Genomic DNA, 21,510 nt, shown 5'->3' on the forward strand with positions numbered 1-21,510 from the left:
CGAAAATATGCTTAAGATAGGGATGCATGCAAACAATAAATATACCTATATATGTGAGGGGTGTGTGTAACACCACCTAGATCGTTATGAAGTTCTAAAAAAAAATATATATATAAATGGAAAAAAAAAGGGTATTTATAATAATTAATATCTGAAAATTACAGTATTAAGTAGCACTTCAATTGCACAAAGTTTTTATTTCCCTTCTTTTTATAATGTAATATAGGTCCTTTAACTAACTATTTTATCATTACAAAATGAACGTGCATTTATGTTTGGCGCATTTATCCCTTAATATGTAGTTTAAAAAAAAAAATACTTTCCAAAATAAAAATGATTATATTGGACTTAATTCTTTATATGTTCTAACTGTAGGGGTAATTAACTAATACGTGCAAATGTATTTTCTTTTTATAAATGAAGAAATATAAATATCCATACATAAAAAATTATTATAGGTGTGTACCAATTTTTTTTAATTATCGTCTTACCAAGATCTCTAAACGTTCTTACAGTTATTTTAACGCAAACTATAACCTTTTTTTTTATTTTTTTTATTTTTTTTATTTTTTTTATTTTGTTTTATTTTATTTATTATTATTATTATTATTATTAGAAGTAGTAGCAGTAATAATACTCGTAATAGTTGTAGTATTTTATTATTTTATGTTTTTTTTTTTTTTCAGATTCTCTCCTTTCACCTTTAATATAGTTTTTTAAATGTACATATTAAACCAAGGAAAACTATACTTTTATACAAGGATATGTCTACAATAATTAAAATACATTTGATAAATTCTTCCTCTCCTTTCTTTTATTAAGCCGAATTTGTTATTATATATTTGTTTAATTATGTAAATTATAAAATAATTTAACACTATATGTGTTCATAATTGTGTTTATTTATCCTTCCGATTATGTTCATGTGCATTATTAATATACGGAAAAATCAAACTAATATATATATATATATAATATATAATTCAACTAGTTACCTTTCATCTTTCACGTATTACCAATTATATCATTAAGTTCTTACGCTTAAATTATCTTGACAATTTCAATTTTTTTCATTAAAAATATGTAAATGAGTTACATTTAAAGTAGTTAATAATACTTTTATTGTGAATTTAGGTTATTAATCTATTTTTCCCGATTTTTATTCATATCGAAAGGGCCCCTTCATTTTATAAATAAATTGTATATATGATATATGTATATTATATATAATATGTATGATGTACTTATTTAACTAATTACCTGACTATTCAGCGATCTACTTATTTTTTATATACATTAATTAACAACGGCGTGCAAAATTTAACTATGAATGTTACTCGTCCTGTTATTTTTCTATGAATACATAGTTAGACAGCTTTTATTTTTCTTATTTTTCTTTACATATTTTTTTGTATTATATTTATTTTTAATTATTTTTATTTTCCTTGTAGAAATTGAGTGTTTATTAAATTCATAACTTTATTTTTACTTCCAACAGTTTTTATTAATTTGTAAAATTAAGAACTATTGCGCTTTACCTGATATATTCCTCTTTATGCTTCTTCTTGTACTTTTCATTATCTTCTTGTTGCTACTTTGTACAAGTAAAATTGAAAAGTGAATTTTCATTAGATAATGGGAAAATAAAAAACATTATATCCATTGAGAATTTTCAAAATATGAAAAAATTAAATTCAAATAAAAGGATTATTTCTTTGAATTATAAAAGTAGGTTGGTAAAGAAAAAATATATCAAAGGTAAATATGACAAAAACAAAAAGAAGAAAAAGCAAAAAAGATATATTCTTACCAAAAATAACCACAAGGATATTAATACATATCACATCATTTCGAAAAATAAGAAGACTAATTTAAATGAAAAAGAAGTGAAATATATTTTTGTTAATAATCATAAACTTTTTCAAAACAATAACTATGACATAAGATGTGTGCATCAAAACAAATGTACTAATCCTTCTTTTCAAGTAACACACTCAAAAAAAAGGGATTTCGGATTAATTCGGGAAGTAAGCAGTGAATATTTAACTAGAAAAAATTTTAAAAATATATTTTATAGTAAATCAAATGTCGTTAGATATTCTCCAGAAGATGGAAAATTCTTAATAGTTGATGGTGGAAATAAAAACTCTTCTACAAGAAGCTGCAGCAACTGTTCTCATAAAATATATAAAAACGAATTAGCCTCTACTCCTATACATGAGTCAAAAAACACCCAAAACAGTTTTAACAGAGATTATAGAAGAATTATAGAGGCTACTAATAAGAGGAAGATATGCCATATTCTTCTTTTAGATTCATTTCATAAGAATATCAACAAACGGGATAAAACTTGTATACAAAGTAACAAAAAATATTCGAAAATTTTTAAAAATTCGCAAAATTTACAAAAAAAAATGATCTATGTTCCACCCCAAAAAAAAAGAAAGATAAGCATAAATAATAATGAGAAGGTATCCAAAAATTTGAAAACAATTAATAAAGATAAACTTATCAAATATAAATATATAAATAAATCAGAAAAGGACAGCAAAAATGAGATGTATGTTCAAAACAAAACAAAAAAAACACGCACACATAAATCAAAAAAATGTAACAAGAAATATAACAACAAAATAAAAAATATGATAATTCAAAATAATTTAAATAAAATTATACTACACTCTAATAAGTGTCAAGAATCAAAGTTTGACAATCCAAATATTAACTACATCTCACATGACCAAAAGAACTACATAAAAAAGACCCTATATCAAAAGAACTTTATGATTAATGATACTGTTCTTAATGACGAAGATGCCAATAATGATTATAGTCATACGCCTGCGAATGATAACGTATTCAAAAATGAAATCACACCTAATAAAATGGAATTTGATAATGGTAACAGTAATAGTAGCAGTAGCAGTAACAGTGGCAGTAACAGTAGCAGTAACAGTAACAGTGGCAGTAACAGTAGCAGTAACAGTAGCAGTAACAGTAGTAGTAATAAGATCCATAAACAAAATATAAAAAGGGAGAAAAGAGAATATGATGCATATAATAATAACAGTTCCTTAATAAATAAAATAATAGATGACGCAACTATTCTAAATGACATAACACCCTCAAAGAGTCCTGTTCATATGGAAAATTTCTCTCATTCAAATTATGATTCATACAATCACTTATACGTTCCAGAATGCACTATAAATGGAAAAAGCAGCATAAAAATAAAGAATAATATAGAAAAAGAGAAATGCATACTGAATGCAAATGGAAAATACACCAAGAATTATAGCACACGAACTAATGAAAGCGGTAAAAAAAAAAAAGGTAAATATAGCAAAAATAGCAACAACGAAATAGAGCAAATTCCAAGAGAGCGTTTCACTACTCGTCAAACTGCTGCACGTGAAAAAAGTGAAGAAAAAATAAAAAGTCAGAAATGTTTAACTGAAGAAAAACATTATAGCAGCAAAGGAGATAAACCGAATAATATACCGAAGAATATTCCAAAACCCAGCGTTGTATATGAAAAAGAAGTTATATATGATGAAAGTGACAAAACACAAGTAATAAAGGTAAATGCGTTGACCAAATCAAATTTATGCTGTCGAAAAATCCTTGATAAAACGAATAAAAACAAAGAAAAAAAAGTACATGCTAACAATTTCAATGGAAAACACGTCTGTTCTGTTAAACCAAAAAAATATATAAAAAGTCCTCTTTCCATAAAATCTACAGCTTTTAAGAATAACAATAATGATATAAACGTAACTAAAGGAAATATCACCTCAACTAAAGAAGTAATCAATTTTATAAAATTAAAAAAGGAATATGTACTTCATACTGTTTATCATGATGATTTGACAGAGCACAATTCCAGTAGAAACCGATCCGAAAAGAAAAATACGTACAGGGAAAATAATTATCCACATAATGTGAAAGGAATATGCAATTCTGAATTTAATTCTAGATCTACTAGCAGTCAAGAAAATGGAAAAACGTATTCTCTTCAGATGAAACCAGAAAAAAGTGAAATTCCACAAGTGGAACAATCAATTGATGTCATAAATTTAAAAAGAACGAGCGAATTATGTATATACCCCTCATTTCATTTAACACAAACACACAAATCTAAGGGAATAATTAAAAATGGAAAAAAAAATTCCAGGAAAATGGATTCGGAAAAACTCCGTTCTTCTAGTCTGCTTAATAAATGCGGTGATTCAAATGTTAAACAAGTTTCAAATAAAAATAATGAAAAGGAAAAAATTAAGAAAGCAACGAAAATTAAAAATGTGGAAGAAACAAATAATAATTGCACAGTGGTTAGTCAATCTGGGAGAACAAACAAAAATATCAAAATAAACAAAAATAAAGAAGTCAAAACAAAAGGTCTTTTAAGAAAATATAGCAGCAGAAAAAATGATCAGACAAATAAAACATACAAAAATAATGACCTAAAAAAAAATGTAAATCAAGGAATTAATATCTGTGGAAAGAAAAAAAAAGAGAACATAGTGAAAAAGAAAAACACAAAAAAGCAGTTGAGTGAATCAAACGAATTACACACATATAAAAAGATAAATAAGTATGGGCACAGTCATCATCTTACTAAAAAAGGCACTAATACACAATTAAATAAAAATTTGAAAAAATGTAAACAAATACTAAAAGATAACATTTATCACAATATGGAATTTTATAAAAATTTCGATATAAAAAGTCAAAATAGTAACAGCATAAAGACAGAATATGTAAGCTCCATATCATCACCTACTAATAATTCAAGTGAAGACTATAATAATACAGATGATAAACAACAGAACGATAAAAAGATCCATAGATTCAAAACTTTTAAAAGTCAAGAAAGTTTACTATACGAATTAATAAACAAAAAGGATAATAAAAGTAAAATTAAAATATTTCTTGAAAATTCTTGTAAAAGCAAAGACATAGATGATGCAACAAATAAAGAAAAGGTTTCACCTAAGAGTGGTACAATTATATGTGAAGAAAAAATAGTATTAATAAAAAAGGAAAAGCAAATTTCTGTAAATAACGCAGATATAATATCAAAAACAAAGAATTATATAAATAACGAACATGTAATCAAAAAAAAAAGAAATTCTATTAATACAGCAGGTGAAATCAAAAAAAACAACTATGTCGGAATGAGTAGCACAAATGAAAAGACCTTTAACTGTAACAAAGAAAATTTGTCCAAATTATGTTCATCCCATGTTCCTAATACAATCATGGTGGAGACGAGCATTAACTGTAAGAAAGAGAAACAAATAAATCATATAAGTATTATTCCCAAATGGGAAAAAATTAGAAGTCAAGAAAGTTTACTGTACGAATTAATAAACAAAAACGATAACAAAAGTAAAATTAAAAAATTCCTTGATGACTCTGATAAACATCAAAATGTATATGAAACTAAAGATAAAGAAAAGGTATCTGCACAAAATGCTACAATAAAATGTGAAGAAAAAATAATGTCAATAAAAAAAAAAATGAGCAATTCTACTAAGCTTAGTAATATAATTAAGAAAGAGAATCATGTTGACCAAAAGGGCACAAATGAAATTACTACATGCATTAAAACAAAATGCAAGGAGCTAAGTTCGATACACAGAGACAAATGTAGTAAAAAAGAAGATTATAGTATAAATCATAAAAACAAGAATAATCTAAATTTACAAACATATAAACAAAAAGTTAAAAGTCAAGAGAGTTTACTATACGAATTAATTAACATAAACAGTAATAGAATCAAAATTCAAAATTTTCTTAAACAATCTAATCAATATGAAGCTAGTAATAATTTCCAAACTGTTCATGAAAATAAAGTTAATTTAAAAGAAAATGAAAAGAAAAACAAAATTATAAAGGATGTTTCATGCAAAGAGAGTACTTATGCTAGTAGACTTAGAACAAATAATAATTTTAAAAAAATATGTTTGACCAAAAACTCCTTATGGCATGTACATAATTCAACCAAAGAAGAGATAAACAATACTAGGGAAAAAAAATTACTACCAAAGGAACAAAAATTTTATAAAATGAAAAAAATATCATATCCAAAGAGTCCACCTCGCACAATTACTAAAAAATGTAATGATAAAATTGGAAATAAAAATGAAATGTTTAAAGGGAGTGAAAATAAAAAGGGAACTGAAGAGGGAAAAGATAATACAACACTTAATACAATAAATAACAAAATTAAAAATGGTATTAAATTAACGACTAATAAAAAAATGGACAAAAAACAAATTGTAAAAAATAGTAATAGGGAGCATAATGAAAAAATAAGGAATGAACTAAATAATGGTTATACTAAAGAAAATGAGACCAAAAAGAGGTTAATTGCAAGTTCTAAAAAAGACAAAATTATTAGATATAACTACCACATCAAATCTAGTAATGACCAAGCAAAAAAAACTACTAACATAAAAGGTTCCATATTGTCAATTAACAAATGCACAAATCTGAAATGGGGAAATGAAAATAAACAGAATTTTTGTAGGAACAACAACCTAATTATGAAAAAAGAAAATAAAACAATCAACCAAGCAAAATATTGCACAAATTTTAGAGTTCCCTTAAATCTGCAGAAAAAAGACAACACAGTATCGACGTTGTTCCACCTAATATACAAAACCCCCTTTGATAACACAAAAAATAAAAATAATTCTAGACATTATCTAAACGTAACAAAAGCATATGTAGAAAAAATTACGAAAAATAATAATGGTACAAAAAATAAAGAAAGCACAAATATTGCTGGTGATTACAAAATTTATAATAAAAATAATAATTATGATCTTGTTGAAAGAGAAATGATAATATATACTGAAGCGAACAAAGCAAAAAGAGACAGTCTTGATATTGATCTGGATAAAAATGTTGATGCATTAAAAAATAAGAAAAATATTATCACTCCAAAGTTTAATAGAAAACGTAAAATAAGTGAACTACGAATTGAATCAATAACTAAGAAATTTTATATCAAAACAATATTTGCAAATTCAATCATGAAATCACAAAAGAATAGTAAAAAAGTCATTAGTATGCACAATCAAATTGCCAATAATGAAGATCTTAAAAATAGGGACCCGTGTTATGATGAAAAAGAAATGAATAGTAAAAAATGCACAGAACGGATTATTAACACAAATCCTAAATTAAAAAAAAGGTATATTAATATCCTAGAACATGAAAAACGAAATATGGAAGTTCAAAAACATAACGTATTCTTAAACGAGACAAAGCAAAAGGTTGAAATTCGCATTTGTAATAAGACACACAAAATAATAGGCAATTATGTGAACAACCAAATCAGTGAAGCACCATTTATCTCACATGTGCTAAATCAAAATGTAAAAGAAGGAGTACCAAGATGCTTTAGAGAGGTACAAACAACAAAGACATATGAAGAAATTACTAAAATAAACTTTAGTGGTATATTAAAGGAACTCTTGAAAGAAGAGAAACTAGAAGAGATTGAATCTTTTTATGAACTAAAAAAAGAAATTCTACCATATAAAGAAAGTAAAATTTTACAAAGAAGAGCAAATAATTATACCATTTCAGCATGTTTAAAAAAAGAAGCAATGAAATTAAAAATTGTAAATGAAAAAATAATAGCACGAATTTTAAAAAAGACAACAGTACATGTAAAATATTTCTACTTAAAAGAAACATCTTTGCAAATTTCTAATAAGGTAATATTTGTAGTAAAAAATGTAAGCAAAGAAATTTGGAAAATAAAAGGACTGAAAAAAATGATAATACGTTTAGGAAAAAAAAAGATGAATAGTTTAGAGAGAAGAAAATACCATGTTGCAAATTTGAACTTCTTTAAAAAAGAAAATTGTTGGGAACGAGAAAAATGTTGGCCTAAAGAAATAACTAAAGAAAGATTAGCCATAAACTATCTTAATAAAAATAACTCTGAGCGAACGATAATAAAAGAACAGTACATGATGTTACATTTTTGGGGGAAAAAAATATATTTCAAAAATGTACCTATAAAATTTGTGCTTTTAGAATATTTAAAAAAAGAAGTTCCGATGGAAAAGAAAAAGCACAAAAAAAAAAAAAATAAAATAATAATGATAATAGTAATTATGATAATAATTAAACGTTTAGACTCCCAAAATTTAAAAAAATCAACGAAACAATTAACTATGATGCGAATAGAGAAGAAAGAATGCTTAAGCTGGGATATAAAGCAGAAGCTAAGTATCATAAATAAAGTCAAAAAATTGTATTTGAAAGAAAAGAAAAAGCAAATAACTGTACGAAAAATTTTAAGTTACACACGCAGTAAAGAAATGGAGCAAAAAGTTGTAATCACAGAAAACATGATATTGTATAACTTAAGTAAAAAGTACATTAAAAAAAATATAGAGAAAAAGTTAAATAATGAAGAGGGTAAATATATCACAATAATAAAGAACAGTCAAGAACAGAAATTGGGGGAAAGAAATAATGAATTGATTACAACATCATATATAAATGATATTAAAAAAGATATTTTTAAGCCTCAACAGATAAAAAAAAAAGATAAGCAAAAAACAGAAAAGGAAAAATTATTACTTAGTAACACAGAAAGAGAAATGATAATACCTAAAATTATGATAAAAGAAAATTTGCAAGAAATGAAGAAATACGTAATGATGATAAAATATTTGAAGGGAGAAATTTTTAAAGTAGGTAAAGGTATTTTTAATGTGCAACCTTTAAACAGAGAACCAGCAATGAGATCCATAAAAGAAGTCCAAGTAGGAACCTCAAAAGAAATTGAAGTAGGAACCTCAAAAGAAATTGAAGTAGGAACCTCAAAAGAAATCGAAGTGGGAATCTCCAAAGAAATCGAAGTGGGAATCTCCAAAGAAATCGAAGTGGGAATCTCCAAAGAAATTGAAGTGGGAATCTCCAAAGAAATTGAAGTGGGAATCTCCAAAGAAATTGAAGTGGGAATCTCCAAAGAAATTGAAGTAGGAACCTCAAAAGAAATCAAAGTGGGAATCTCCAAAGAAATCGAAGTGGGAATCTCCAAAGAAATCGAAGTGGGAACCTCAAAAGAAATCAAAGTGGGAATCTCCAAAGAAATCGAAGTGGGAACCTCAAAAGAAATCAAAGTGGGAACCTCAAAAGAAATTAAAGTGGGAACCGAAAAAGAAGTACCGAAGGAACGAATAAATGGTGACATAGAAAAAGAAATATTGGCCATAAAATACCTAATAAAGGAAATTCTGGAAGAAATAAGAAATGAAGTTATAAAAGACTACAAAATAAGAAGACCTAAAAGAACAAAAAAAGAAAAGATACATCATAAGAAAATGAAGGGATACGTTACTATCCGAGATATTGAAAATGAACACTTAAAATATAAAGAAAAGAAAAATAGACCGAATAAAAACATACAGGATGAAATAAATATAATAGAACGAATAAACGAAGGAAAATATCACAAAAGAGAAAAAGAAAAGGAAAAAGAAAAATTGGAAAATAAAAACTTAATAGAAATAAAAGACAAAGATTGGGCAAAAGAATATATCAACCAAGCCATATTGGTGGAAGATGTGAAATGTGAAAAAGAATTTTTAATTATTTCAGATTTAAGGGAAGAAAACAAGAACACACCGAGAGAAGAACTAAGGGAAGATCTTTTGACGGAAGTGTTAACGATAGAAGACGTAAGGGAAAAAACCTTAAACGAAATAGAAGAAGACGAAGAAGAAGCATTAACAGAAAAGGCTATGGATGAAATATTAATGATAACATCCTTAAGGGAAAAACACATGAACGAAATAAGAGAAGTATTAGGGGGAGAACTTATAACAGAAATGTTTACAATAGAAGACATACGTGAAAAAAGTATGAACGAAACAAAAGAGCTGAGGGAAGAACTTATGATCGAAATGCTTACGATAGAAGATGTACGTGAAAAAATTATAAACAAAACAGAAGAGGTGAGGGAAGAACTTATGATCGAAATGCTTACGATAGAAGATGTACGTGAAAAAATTATAAACAAAACAGAAGAGGTGAGGGAAGAACTTATGATCGAAATGCTTACGATAGAAGATGTACGTGAAAAAATTATAAACAAAACAGAAGAGGTGAGGGAAGAACTTATGATCGAAATGCTTACGATAGAAGATGTACGTGAAAAAATTATAAACAAAACAGAAGAGGTGAGGGAAGAACTTATGATCGAAATGCTTACGATAGAAGATGTACGTGAAAAAATTATAAACAAAACAGAAGAGGTGAGGGAAGAACTTATGATCGAAACGTTTACTATTACAGACTTAAGGAAAGAAACCCTAATCGAATCAAAAGAAATAATAATGGCAGAGTTCCAAACGGAAATAAAAAAGGAGAAAGAGGGTATCAAAGACTTAAAAAAGGAAAAGATAAAACAAGAAATTAAAAAATTAATTGAAATGGTCAAAGACTTAAAAGAAGCATATATAAAAGAAATGAAAAGCGATACATTAACTGAAGAAATTGATAAAGAAATTATGATGATGAAAAACTTTGAAGAGGAAATTACTTTCGAAATTGAAAAGGAGTTAATGAAAGAAACTGACATGGAAATTATTATGACAGATCATGAAAAAGTTGAATCAACTTTTGAACGTGCAAACGGAATTACAATGTTAGAGGATGTAAAGGAAGCATTAACGTTAGAACCTGAAAACGAAATTGCAGTGCTTGAGGACGTAAAGGAAGCATTAACGCTCGAGAGTGAAAATGAAATAACTATGTCAGAGAACGCAAAACATGATTTCTTCACAGAAATATATAATCAAGAATTGAGTAAAGAACGGGAAACAGACGATGAGGTGACAGATGAATTAGGAAATGACAGTATCTCAAACGACACAACTAAAAAATTAATTACCACAAACAATACGAAACAACGAAAAAAATTAAAAAGAAAAGGATTTAGTGAAAGATTTAAAATAAAATTAAAGCTGATGGACAACTTAAAGAAAAGTAGCTTAAAAGAAGAAAAAATTGAAAAAAGAAGAAATAAAAAAAAAAAAAAAAAGAGTTTGAAACAAATTATTAAAGATATATTAAATGAAGAAACTATAAAAGAAACCTTACTTGAAAACGAGATAAAAGAAATTTTGCATGAAAAGATATTAAAAAAAAATTTACTTTGTCAAGAAAAAGAAAAACTAAAACAAAATGAGGAATATCTACGCTGTGAAGAATATTCGGAGGGAAAATATGTAAGGGAAGAAAAAATTGTAAAAGGCCACTATGAAATGAAAAAGTCAAAGGAAAAATTAGATAGAGAAGAAAAAATAAAAAAAATTATGAGTAGTAAACGTGTAACATTAACTGAAGGTTTAGCCAAAAAAAGAGCAATTTTCAATGCAGAGAAAAATATGCAAGATTATTTTACTGATGATTTTTTTTGTCCTTGCTCATGATTTCATAATATATACAAAAAGAGAAGCAATTTAAGCAAAAAAATATATGTGGATTTCGAAAAACTATTAATAGGTGACATCTTATATTTTTTTTTTTGTGGTATACTTTATAAGAATAAAATATATTCGGCACGGTAATATTAAATTAGAAAACATACAAGAGATTCTTAAAAAAAAAGAAAGAAATCCAGATAAAATCTAAAAATAGGAGTAAAAAAATAAAATGATTACGCATATATATATAAATTTATACAAGTTTATGCATATATATATATATGATATACATGTATAAGTGTGTATATGTACGATATATGCGTAGTTGAATTCAAAAAAAAAAAATAAAAAAAAGAATAATAAAATATATGCATTTTATACTTTCTAGTTTATACTAAAAAGAAAAATGATAAAGTTCTTTCTTATACGTAAACATCCTAAAAACATACATGTGTACGTGTACATATATGTACAAATAACAGTCTGAACAAAAGCAACAATAATTGCGTATAATTTTTATACATGTATAGCACAATCTTCCAAAAAAAAAAAAAAGAACAGAATAATATATATACTTATGAAATGTTTGTGCAGCAAAATCTTAAAAGGAAAGAGCAAAAATTTTATATTATATATACATCATACACATAAACAAAATCTAGAAAAAAGGAAATATATGTAATTATGAATGTACAACGATATCTAAAATAGGAAGAGACAAAAAAGAAAAAAAAAATTAACAAATATATGAAGAGCAATCTTTTTTTTTTCTTGACCATATCGAGTTCAAAAAAAAGAACACAACCAAAAAGAAAAAAATAAGTTAGAAGAAGAATAAGAAGCAGTAAGAAATAAAAAGGAAAAAGTCAACATATATAAAAAATGGATATAAAAAAAAAGTTGCAAAACTCGAGAGATGAATATGATAACAATGATGAAAAGGAAAAATATACAAATATAAAAAGAAATGAAGAAAATTTTGAAGCTAGGAAAAATAGTGATATATATATAGATAACTATAAAATGCAAAAAGAAAAAGAGGACGAATTCGGTATTATATTATATGATAATGAGATAAAATACAGTGATGATATGCAGACAATTGTTCGAAAAGTAATTAATGAAAAGAATATTGATTTTTATAAAAAATACTCTTCTTTTCTTTTATACTTAAGCAATGAGACAGAATATAATGAAATAGATGAAAATAATACAATTGATAAAAACAATGCGAATGATGAAAACACGAAAGTTTTTTTTAAGATTCAACTAGCGCCCCAGAATATGAGCATTATTTATAATATAATTGATAAAAAGATGATTGAAAAAATTTTATCATTATGTGCTAATAAATATAAAAAAAGTAAAACATCAGTTGGGTATATAACAGATAAACAAGAACATTATAAAATTACGAATTCAATAAATAGAACCAGTTCCACTGTTTTTTTATATACTATTAGAAACCGATCTGTAATAGAAGAAAATAAATTTGATAATCAAAGTTCAATTGTATATACAAAGGATGAGAGTATCATTGAATTAGAAAATACCATATGTAATCTAGTTAAAATACCCTTGTGCTATTTAGAGCCATTAGCTATAGTAAAATATGAAAAAGATAATTATTTCAATTTACATCATGATGGAACATTCAGAAGAGCAACTCTTTTAATTTATTTAAATGATGTTAATAAAGATGGAGAAACTATATTTCCGTATTATAACTTAACTATCAAACCAATTCAAGGGTCTGGTATATTTTGGTACAATAATATACCTGTTGAAGAAGAATATGCAATTACTTATTGTGTAAATAGAATAAATAAAATATATGAACAAGAAAAATTAACACATAGCCAAAATTTTGAAGGAAATATAAATACTACTCCTACAAAAGAAAGTATTAAAAATGTACATTATCCTTCTTCAAAAAATGAACAACCACCAGAAATCTTACATAGTAATTCTAAACACGAATTCCCTAATGAAAATAAAAAGTGCATTAATAAAACAATGGATCTTATTAATTTTCTGAGCGAAAAATCAAACTTGCAGAAATTCTCTATTGATGTTATAAATGATGAACTTGGTAATATGTATATTGCTGATATGACCATGTTACACCAAGCTAACAAAGTTACAGAGGAATCCAAGTATGTTATTAATTGCTTTTTTAATGTAAACATAGTTCGAAATGTCTAATTTTTCCCTCATCCTTTTGCACAGGTTAAATCTTCCGAATGTTCAGCGTGCATATATATAAATACAGCAGGAGTGGGAAAAAACTATATTATCGCACACATGTGGAGTTTATTTTACCTTGTCATATCCACGCAATGAAATATTTTTATCCGTTGTAATAGAAAGTGGGAAATAAGTTTAAATACTTGAACTTATTCTATCAGTTATTAAAAAATGCAAAATACCAAATATATAAAATGAAAAATAGGGTAAATAGAAAAGCAAAAAAAAAAGTGCACAAAAATTGTAAAAAAAGCATTTAAAATTTTAAATGGATTAAATAATATAACTTAAAAAAAAATGAAACACACGTAATAAAACTAAAAAATATCGTGAATTTGTTAATATACACAAAATACATTTATATATATATATATATATATGTGAACATATGTACATAAGGATGTATATATGTATGTAAATATAATAATACCACTCTTTTTTAATTCTTTTCTTTTTCTTTCTCAAAGTTTATTTTTTTACTTATGTTTTCTTGTTCTTGAAATAATATTCCCTTAATAAATATTTGATTATGGGTATGCATATACATATGTATGCAAACTAACGTATATCATTACTTTACAAGTTATATGCTCCTTTTTTGTGTATAATTAAAGTATTTGTGTTACTTACGTTTTATCTTTTTTTTTTTTTTTCTGTCAGTTAATTAAAATATATTATACGTAAATAATTTATTCATTTAATATTTGCCTTTTTCTTAATGTTTTTTAATAAATTTTTTTACTTGATTTTCCCCTTTTCTGCACAATTATAATGTTGTGAATGTATATTATAATTTTTTTTTTATTTTAACAAAAATTTGTGAATTTTATAAAAAATTTTTAAAAGTGTCTTGTGATAATTAAACTTTTAAGTAATAATTCGATGATTTTGGAAATGTGATCTTCGAAAAAAAAAAAATTACTAATGTATAATCTAAAAAAAAAATAGAAAAAGAAAAGAAAGTATGTCATTACATGTATTCGTCGTACTTCATAGATTAGACCTACTTTATTAAATTTATAAGAAGCTTTGAAATGTTAACATTTTGAAGTTACAAAATTGGTGAAATTTTATAAATATGTTCACTTATGTAAAGATTTATATATACGCACACATGGAAATATATGCATAAATTGCTATATTAACAAAATATCTTGTGTTTCCTCTTTTTTATATCCAATTACTTGCTTCAGCATTTCCGGCTTAATTTTATTGTGTAAAATATTTTTATCTACGTCCTCGTCAATTTCACCGATTAGGGTTCTTGCAAAAAAAAAAAAAAAATTAAAAAAAATTTGAAAAAAATTAAAGGTTAATAAAACTCAAAGAAACAGATAACTATAGTAATTAAATGATGAAATTAAAACTAGTTAAGAAGCAGCTTTAATAAAAACAATTTTTTTTTTTTTTTTTTTTTTAATTCTGCTCTTTTGTAAATTACACAGTATCTCCTCTAATTATGTACAAGCCTAAACTTATTTTCTCCAACGATTCTTTATAAATTCTTTCATAACAATTTCCAAGTATTATATTTGTTGTTTGGTCAAAACCTTTTAATTTTCCCGTGAATATTCTACTATCATTTGTTATCACTAATATTTCATCTGAAAAAATAAAAAATAATTTAATAAATTTACAAATAACCATTTAGCAAAAATTGTTACGAATAATTACTTATCTTCGCAGTTTACTGCTTACTTTCTAAATAAGATTCAATGTTTATAGAAGTCATGATTCTGCAATTCTTAGTTTATTCAGGCATATAACACATATATGGTATATTTATACAAATGTATGTATGTACGTATAAATGTATATATTTTTAATCCTCTCAACTTTCCGTTCTTTTATTTTTAAGTTTCATAAAAAACAAAAACATTGGTGAACAGCATTCAGATTCTTCATCACCTTTGCTATATATATTAAACACTAAAAATATCTTTTGCTATATAGTAAAATTTCTAAAACTCATAAATAAATTTCATTTCATTTTTATCTTTTTAAAAAGGTTCAAAAAATGACTGTTGCACTTCATTCTAATATACCCTTATATCACAAAAATTACCTCTTAAATATTTATAAATACATATAATACTTTAAACATTTTAATTAAGCAGTGCTTTTATTATAGGCATTGGCCTATTTTTACGAATTCCGTGTGCACGTACAAATTTATTGTGTACTGCGCATATATATATGCGAATGTATATTTTTTTTTTTATTCTTCGCTCAGGTTTAATATTACTTTCTTATTTTTATTGTGCGTTATAATAAAAGAAAAACTATTTATGCAAATGTTAATATGATTAATGATGCAATATTATTTTTTCATCTATGCGTGTTTTATATTTTGCAAAAACGTATTTACGTTATGCAGTTACTCTTTAAAGGGGAAACGTAAAACTTTTTTTTTACCCACAACAGTTTATATGCAAATCAACAAACAATAGAATGATTAAGCAAGTATATACATATATATATATGCACTACTTCGTAAATATCTGTTATCAAACAACGGTTGATGGAGAGTACGAATATTTCCAAATATATTAAATATTATAACTGCGAAGTGTTCAAGGGGAATATTTAACGAGTCAAAATGTAAATCCTGCAACAAGATAAAAATTTTAAAGGAATATTTTTATTTCTTGAAAATTGTTTAGAGTTCAAGTATTGCATATATATGTGTATCCCAGTACTTACAAATATATTGCACTTGTTTCATTAAAGTATGTTTCATTTTATTGAGCTGAATAAAATCTCATCTTTTAACATATTTTTGCTTTTATATTTTTTTACCGGAATACATTTAAACGTGTACGTGAAATGTATTTTTATGTTATTATAAATAGGAGTTTATCTTTTCGAACTGAAGTATATTCCCCCTTTAAATATATGAGTAAAAAAAATTGCACAGTTTTCCTTCCATTTGTATTATATCTCAAGCAACTATTTCCGCTTGTATAAAAAGGGTGTCATATCAGATGTAAGAAAAAAGAAGGAAAATTTAATATATGTATTAAGGGTGATATAAGTAATACATAAACACAAGCGTACACAAATATACACATATATATATATATATATATATATATATATATATATATATATATATATATATATAACAATTGTGTGTAAATTCTGCCCTATTTTGAACTACATTTTTTTCTTTTTTTTTCCATACTTAATCATTAAATATTACACATTTTAATACAATACAATTAAGAAATTAGCTCCTTGTACAAATAAAAAAAAAAAAGTAGAGCTCTGAAAATATTAAATTTCCATTGTTATAATTCTGAAACTGTTTTATAATATTTTATTATATTTAATAAATACTGTTAGAAAAATATGTTCACTCAAATGAGGGCAAAAAAAAAAAAAAAATTTTAATTAAAATTAAAAGAAGCAAAAATGAAAGAGTAAAACCGCGTAAATAGTGTGCAAAGATGCACAACAATCATATTAACAAAACCTTAAAAAGGGAAATATTAAAAGAACTAATTTCTTCAAAAATATATAATATTAAAAAAAAAAAAAATTCCAAGTTAAAGGGTTAATATAATTACATATGAATTAGCTATAATCTAAAACTGTAAGTCTTTAATACACTTTTTTTTTTTTTTTTTTTTTTCCTTTTTTCTTTAGTCAAAGTATTCTACGGTTATATTCCCTTATTTTTAGCTATATATTTGTACTTCAAATATTCTTGCACTTATATTAGAATTACAACGATTAACATAATTGTCCCTATAAATTTTTTGGGTTTAACAAAATGTTTGAATTTGATGGAAAATAAGTAACATTTTTTGATTTGCTCAAATTTTCAGCTATTTCTTTAGCTGCTTCCAATTTTCTAATTTCAAGTAAACTATTCCCATATTCTTTAACTGCTGTGGATATTAATTTAGCAGCTTCTGCTTCTCCTTGCGCTTTAATAACAGCAGCAATTTTTTCTTGCTCTGTTTTTGCAACAATAAATTTTACCCTTTCACTTTCTTGCTGTGCAACTTGTTTGTCTTCAATAGCTTTAGCAAATTCTTTTCCATAACTTAAATGAGTAATTGCTACATCGTCTAATAATATATTAAAATGTTTAGCTCTTGCTGTAATACTTTCTCTTATTTCTTTAGAAATTTTATCTCTTTGAGTTAATAAGGATTCTGCATTATATTTTGCAACAACAGCCTTAAGTACTTCATTTCCAATTGAGGGTAAAACACGTTCATCATAATCTGGCCCTAAAGTACTATGCAAATATGGAAGATGCTTTGTATGAGGTCTAAATAATAGTCTTAAACTTAAGGTAACAATCTGTAAATCTCTTGTTCCTGTTGTCGTATTAATTACTTTCGGTTTCATTTTTATATCATATATATATGGAGTTTGAAACCAAGGAATGTAAAAATGACTCCCTTCTCCATATGTATTTTCACTTACTCCTCCAAAACGATTGAACATAACACACCTCTCTCCCCCATCTACATCATATATAAAAGTATATGGAATTAAACTTAACCCTCCTGCAACAACACTTAGCCTTCCTATTGAAGATAAAAGCTTCTCCATTAAAGAGTGTAACTGAGAAATGTGTACTTACGTATATAAATATATAAATATATATATATATATGCATGTGCAGGGGTAAGAACGCCTATCTAAGTATATACCCTCTGTTATCTATGTGCATGGACTACATATATATATTTTATGAAGTGGTGACAAAAAAAAATATCGTGGTTTAAATATATCTCTTTGGATGTGCCGTATTCTCCTATTTCATTTATACATATATATATATATATATATACACATACATGAGAACATACGAACTTACAAATATGCAAACATATACTATACACGTTATCAGTTTTTATTCATATTTTTCAGCCCATATAAAAATTACTCTTTACCTTTTAAATAAATAACCTTTGCTATTCTTTTAACAAATTCGTTTATATATATAAATTGTGTTGTTTCTTTTATTTTTTATTCTTTCTAACATTTACGATTATTTTCATATCTTTATAAAAATGAAAATATTGTAGAAGCTTTTTCCAGCGTTATAACGATGTTTTATTTTGCCTTTTAAAGCGTATTCATTGTTTCCTCTATACCCCTTATTAATGTAAATATTAAATAATATTTTAATTCTTATGTTAATAATTTTATATATATAATAATTTTACCTTTTTAATTATCAGTTTAGGGGGAATTTTTTACAATTCGAAAAATATATTATCATCAATCAAAATTAATATAAAAAAAATTGCATAAATAATGAGGTATATTTACGCAAACGAAAAAACTATATATAAATAAAATGAAAACAAGATCAAAATAATAAATTGGGCGTTACATACATGTACATATACGTATATGCATTATTTTCAAAGTATGGAATTTCTTTTCATTTTCGAAAATTTTTTAAATGAAAATAAAACAAAAAATAGAATAAATGAATAAAATAAAAAAGAATTAATTAGAATAAGATGCAAAAATCTTTAGCAATCTATTCAAAATAACTGAACTTTTTTTCCAGTACTTCCTGTTTTTCCCAAGTATTTCCATACGACATCAAATTTAATCTCTTTGGTTCATAGGGTTATCTGCCGACTTTTTGAACTATAAAGGAGGAAGGTAAACATGTAGGTATGTTTATTTATATGTATATATATATATGTAAGCGTATTTATATTTGTGATTATTTGCATGTGTTCATACTAATGTTTATTCGTTTAAGCTTGCGTAATTATGTGTATGAACCCATTACATATAAAAGCTTTTTATCAGTCTTATATAATTATATAACTCTTTTTTAATAATAGGTATCATGCGGCTTGATTTATTTAACACCGCGAATATATGTATGTATACCTGTTTCCATAGAATTTGCTTATACTGCGATAGTTTCAAGCCTTTATGCTCTTCTTTAACAAGCGGTAAATTTTCCTCTTCAAACATTTTATAAGCCTTAGAAAAAGGTAAAATAACATAATTAAATAAAGATATTTTTGTATGTTCTCATACATGTATGTATATGTACAATGGGATATATGTTTTCTTGAAAAAATAAAATAGATGTAATTTCCCATTTGAGCTTACAGCTTTAACACTTTTAGTTTTTTCGAATGACACATTATCCAAAGCAGATATAACATCATCAATTCCAGTAGCTAATAAAAAAAAAAAATTGTTCTTTTCTTATTTTAAGTTGTAATGTTTTTATAAATATAAAGGTTATTATAAATGAGTAACTACAAATATGCGAAAAATTTTATGTTTTTCCATGTGTTTTATCCCCCCCTTACCATTTATATACTCATCACAGTAGTTCATTTCTTCCCTTTGGATGTGATTAATGTTGTCTTCTAATTCCATCTGGTGCACGTTAATATTGTCCTGCAAAAAACAAACAAATAAACAATAAACGATAAAATTACTGAAAAATCTAAAAGAACTAATGTTAGCACAACCTTATACTGTGCTATAATTGAACAAAAGGAATAAAATCTTAAGTTTGCTAAAAACACCTTTTTCCATTTTTAAACTACATAGTAAAAAAAAAAAAATGTAATTTAAAACCTCTTAATTTATGTATATTCATTACCTTCTTTTTTTTTTCATTTTGTATTTCCTTCTTTTTCTCTTCAATCAACCTCTGTAATATTTGTGCCTGTGTCACCTTTGCATTTGTTGTTTTCTGAAAAGTAAAAAAAAAATTAAAACACATTTTAAAGGAGTTTTTTAAATTGTCATAATTAAAAGGAAAATGTTTAAATTGTTAAACGAACATTCCTGAATATAAATTTATTTTCTTTATAATATCAAAACACTTACGCCCTCTTTATTCGACTTTAACGATTTCTCTTCCTCTCCATATAATTCCCTCAATTCTTTTTTTCTGTCTAACTTTTGTTGCCTTTTATTTTCAGCTTCAGCCTAAAAGTAAAATGTGCGCATAAAGGGGATGATTTTAAGCATATCGCATATAACGATTACAAATGATGATGAAACAAAGGAAGAAAAAAAAAAAGAAAAAAGAACATATAAACAAACAAACATACGTACAAACAAACATACGTACAAACAAACATACGTACAAACAAACATACGTACAAACAAACATACGTACAAACAAACAAACAGACAAACAATCTACATGATGTTACTTTTCTTTGAATTTTCGCTTGCGCTTTTTTGTCATCATCTTTCCAAAATTCATCTAATTTTTTTTCTTCTATCTCTTTCTGTTTTCTGTCTTTTTCAATCTTTTTTCTTAGTCTGGCTTCTATAGCCCTTGAGTTTCCCGCACCCCATTGTGGCATTTTTTTTCAAAAATATTTTATTAAGATATTTAATAAATTAAAAAAAAAAAAAAAAAATCTAATTTACTTAGCTTGCAATTATTTACTGCATATAAAAAAAAAATTATTTATATATTCACATTTATATTCTCAAATATTAAGGCCTTTTTCCCATTTTAAAATCCACAACTTAACGAAATGCTATTATCATCGTTAATATATTTTTTTTTCTTAATGCTTCAAAAATAATTTTAAATTTTACAAAAAAATTAGCCCTACTTCGATTACTGCTGCGGACATGTATATAATAAAAAATAGTGTAATGAAATTGCAAAAATGTTTTACCCTTTTAATGGTAATTTCATTAAAACTTATATATATAGGCTATTTAATCGTAGATTTTCATTTTTTTTTTTTCCCCCCCATTAATTTTACAAATATACATTTATATATATATATATATATATATATATATATATATGCATAGGTGACCA

The 21,510-nt window shown here is 25.3% G+C and overlaps 5 protein-coding genes across 5 annotated transcripts; 2 read left to right on the top strand and 3 right to left on the bottom strand.

Annotated features, from left to right (window-relative positions):
* Nucleotides 1-1,679: 1,679 nt before the first annotated feature.
* On the top strand, nucleotides 1,680-11,468 carry PmUG01_05016500 (conserved Plasmodium protein, unknown function; the record flags this gene model as incomplete). Its single annotated transcript, XM_029003359.1, has 1 exon — nucleotides 1,680-11,468. One exon carries the CDS (start codon nucleotides 1,680-1,682, stop codon nucleotides 11,466-11,468), a length of 9,789 nt encoding a protein of 3,262 aa, XP_028860312.1.
* An 876-nt stretch (nucleotides 11,469-12,344) lies between these two features.
* PmUG01_05016600 (prolyl 4-hydroxylase subunit alpha, putative) lies at nucleotides 12,345-13,667 on the top strand (the record flags this gene model as incomplete). Its single annotated transcript, XM_029003360.1, has 1 exon — nucleotides 12,345-13,667. One exon carries the CDS (start codon nucleotides 12,345-12,347, stop codon nucleotides 13,665-13,667), a length of 1,323 nt encoding a protein of 440 aa, XP_028860313.1.
* A 1,178-nt stretch (nucleotides 13,668-14,845) lies between these two features.
* Nucleotides 14,846-15,441, bottom strand: LSM8 (U6 snRNA-associated Sm-like protein LSm8, putative; the record flags this gene model as incomplete). The annotated part of the gene is made up of 3 exons (XM_029003361.1): nucleotides 14,846-14,972; nucleotides 15,151-15,313; nucleotides 15,408-15,441. 3 exons carry the CDS (start codon nucleotides 15,439-15,441, stop codon nucleotides 14,846-14,848), a joined length of 324 nt encoding a protein of 107 aa, XP_028860314.1.
* A 2,018-nt stretch (nucleotides 15,442-17,459) lies between these two features.
* PmUG01_05016800 (prohibitin, putative) lies at nucleotides 17,460-18,278 on the bottom strand (the record flags this gene model as incomplete). Its single annotated transcript, XM_029003362.1, has 1 exon — nucleotides 17,460-18,278. The coding sequence occupies one exon, from the start codon at nucleotides 18,276-18,278 to the stop codon at nucleotides 17,460-17,462; it is 819 nt and encodes a 272-aa protein (XP_028860315.1).
* A 1,014-nt stretch (nucleotides 18,279-19,292) lies between these two features.
* PmUG01_05016900 (conserved protein, unknown function) lies at nucleotides 19,293-21,037 on the bottom strand (the record flags this gene model as incomplete). The annotated part of the gene is made up of 7 exons (XM_029003363.1): nucleotides 19,293-19,334; nucleotides 19,587-19,682; nucleotides 19,815-19,885; nucleotides 20,021-20,111; nucleotides 20,320-20,412; nucleotides 20,550-20,651; nucleotides 20,882-21,037. 7 exons carry the CDS (start codon nucleotides 21,035-21,037, stop codon nucleotides 19,293-19,295), a joined length of 651 nt encoding a protein of 216 aa, XP_028860316.1.
* Nucleotides 21,038-21,510: the final 473 nt, after the last annotated feature.

This window comes from Plasmodium malariae (genome assembly GCF_900090045.1).
Source record: "Plasmodium malariae genome assembly, chromosome: 5".
Classification (NCBI taxonomy): Eukaryota; Apicomplexa; class Aconoidasida; order Haemosporida; family Plasmodiidae; genus Plasmodium; species Plasmodium malariae.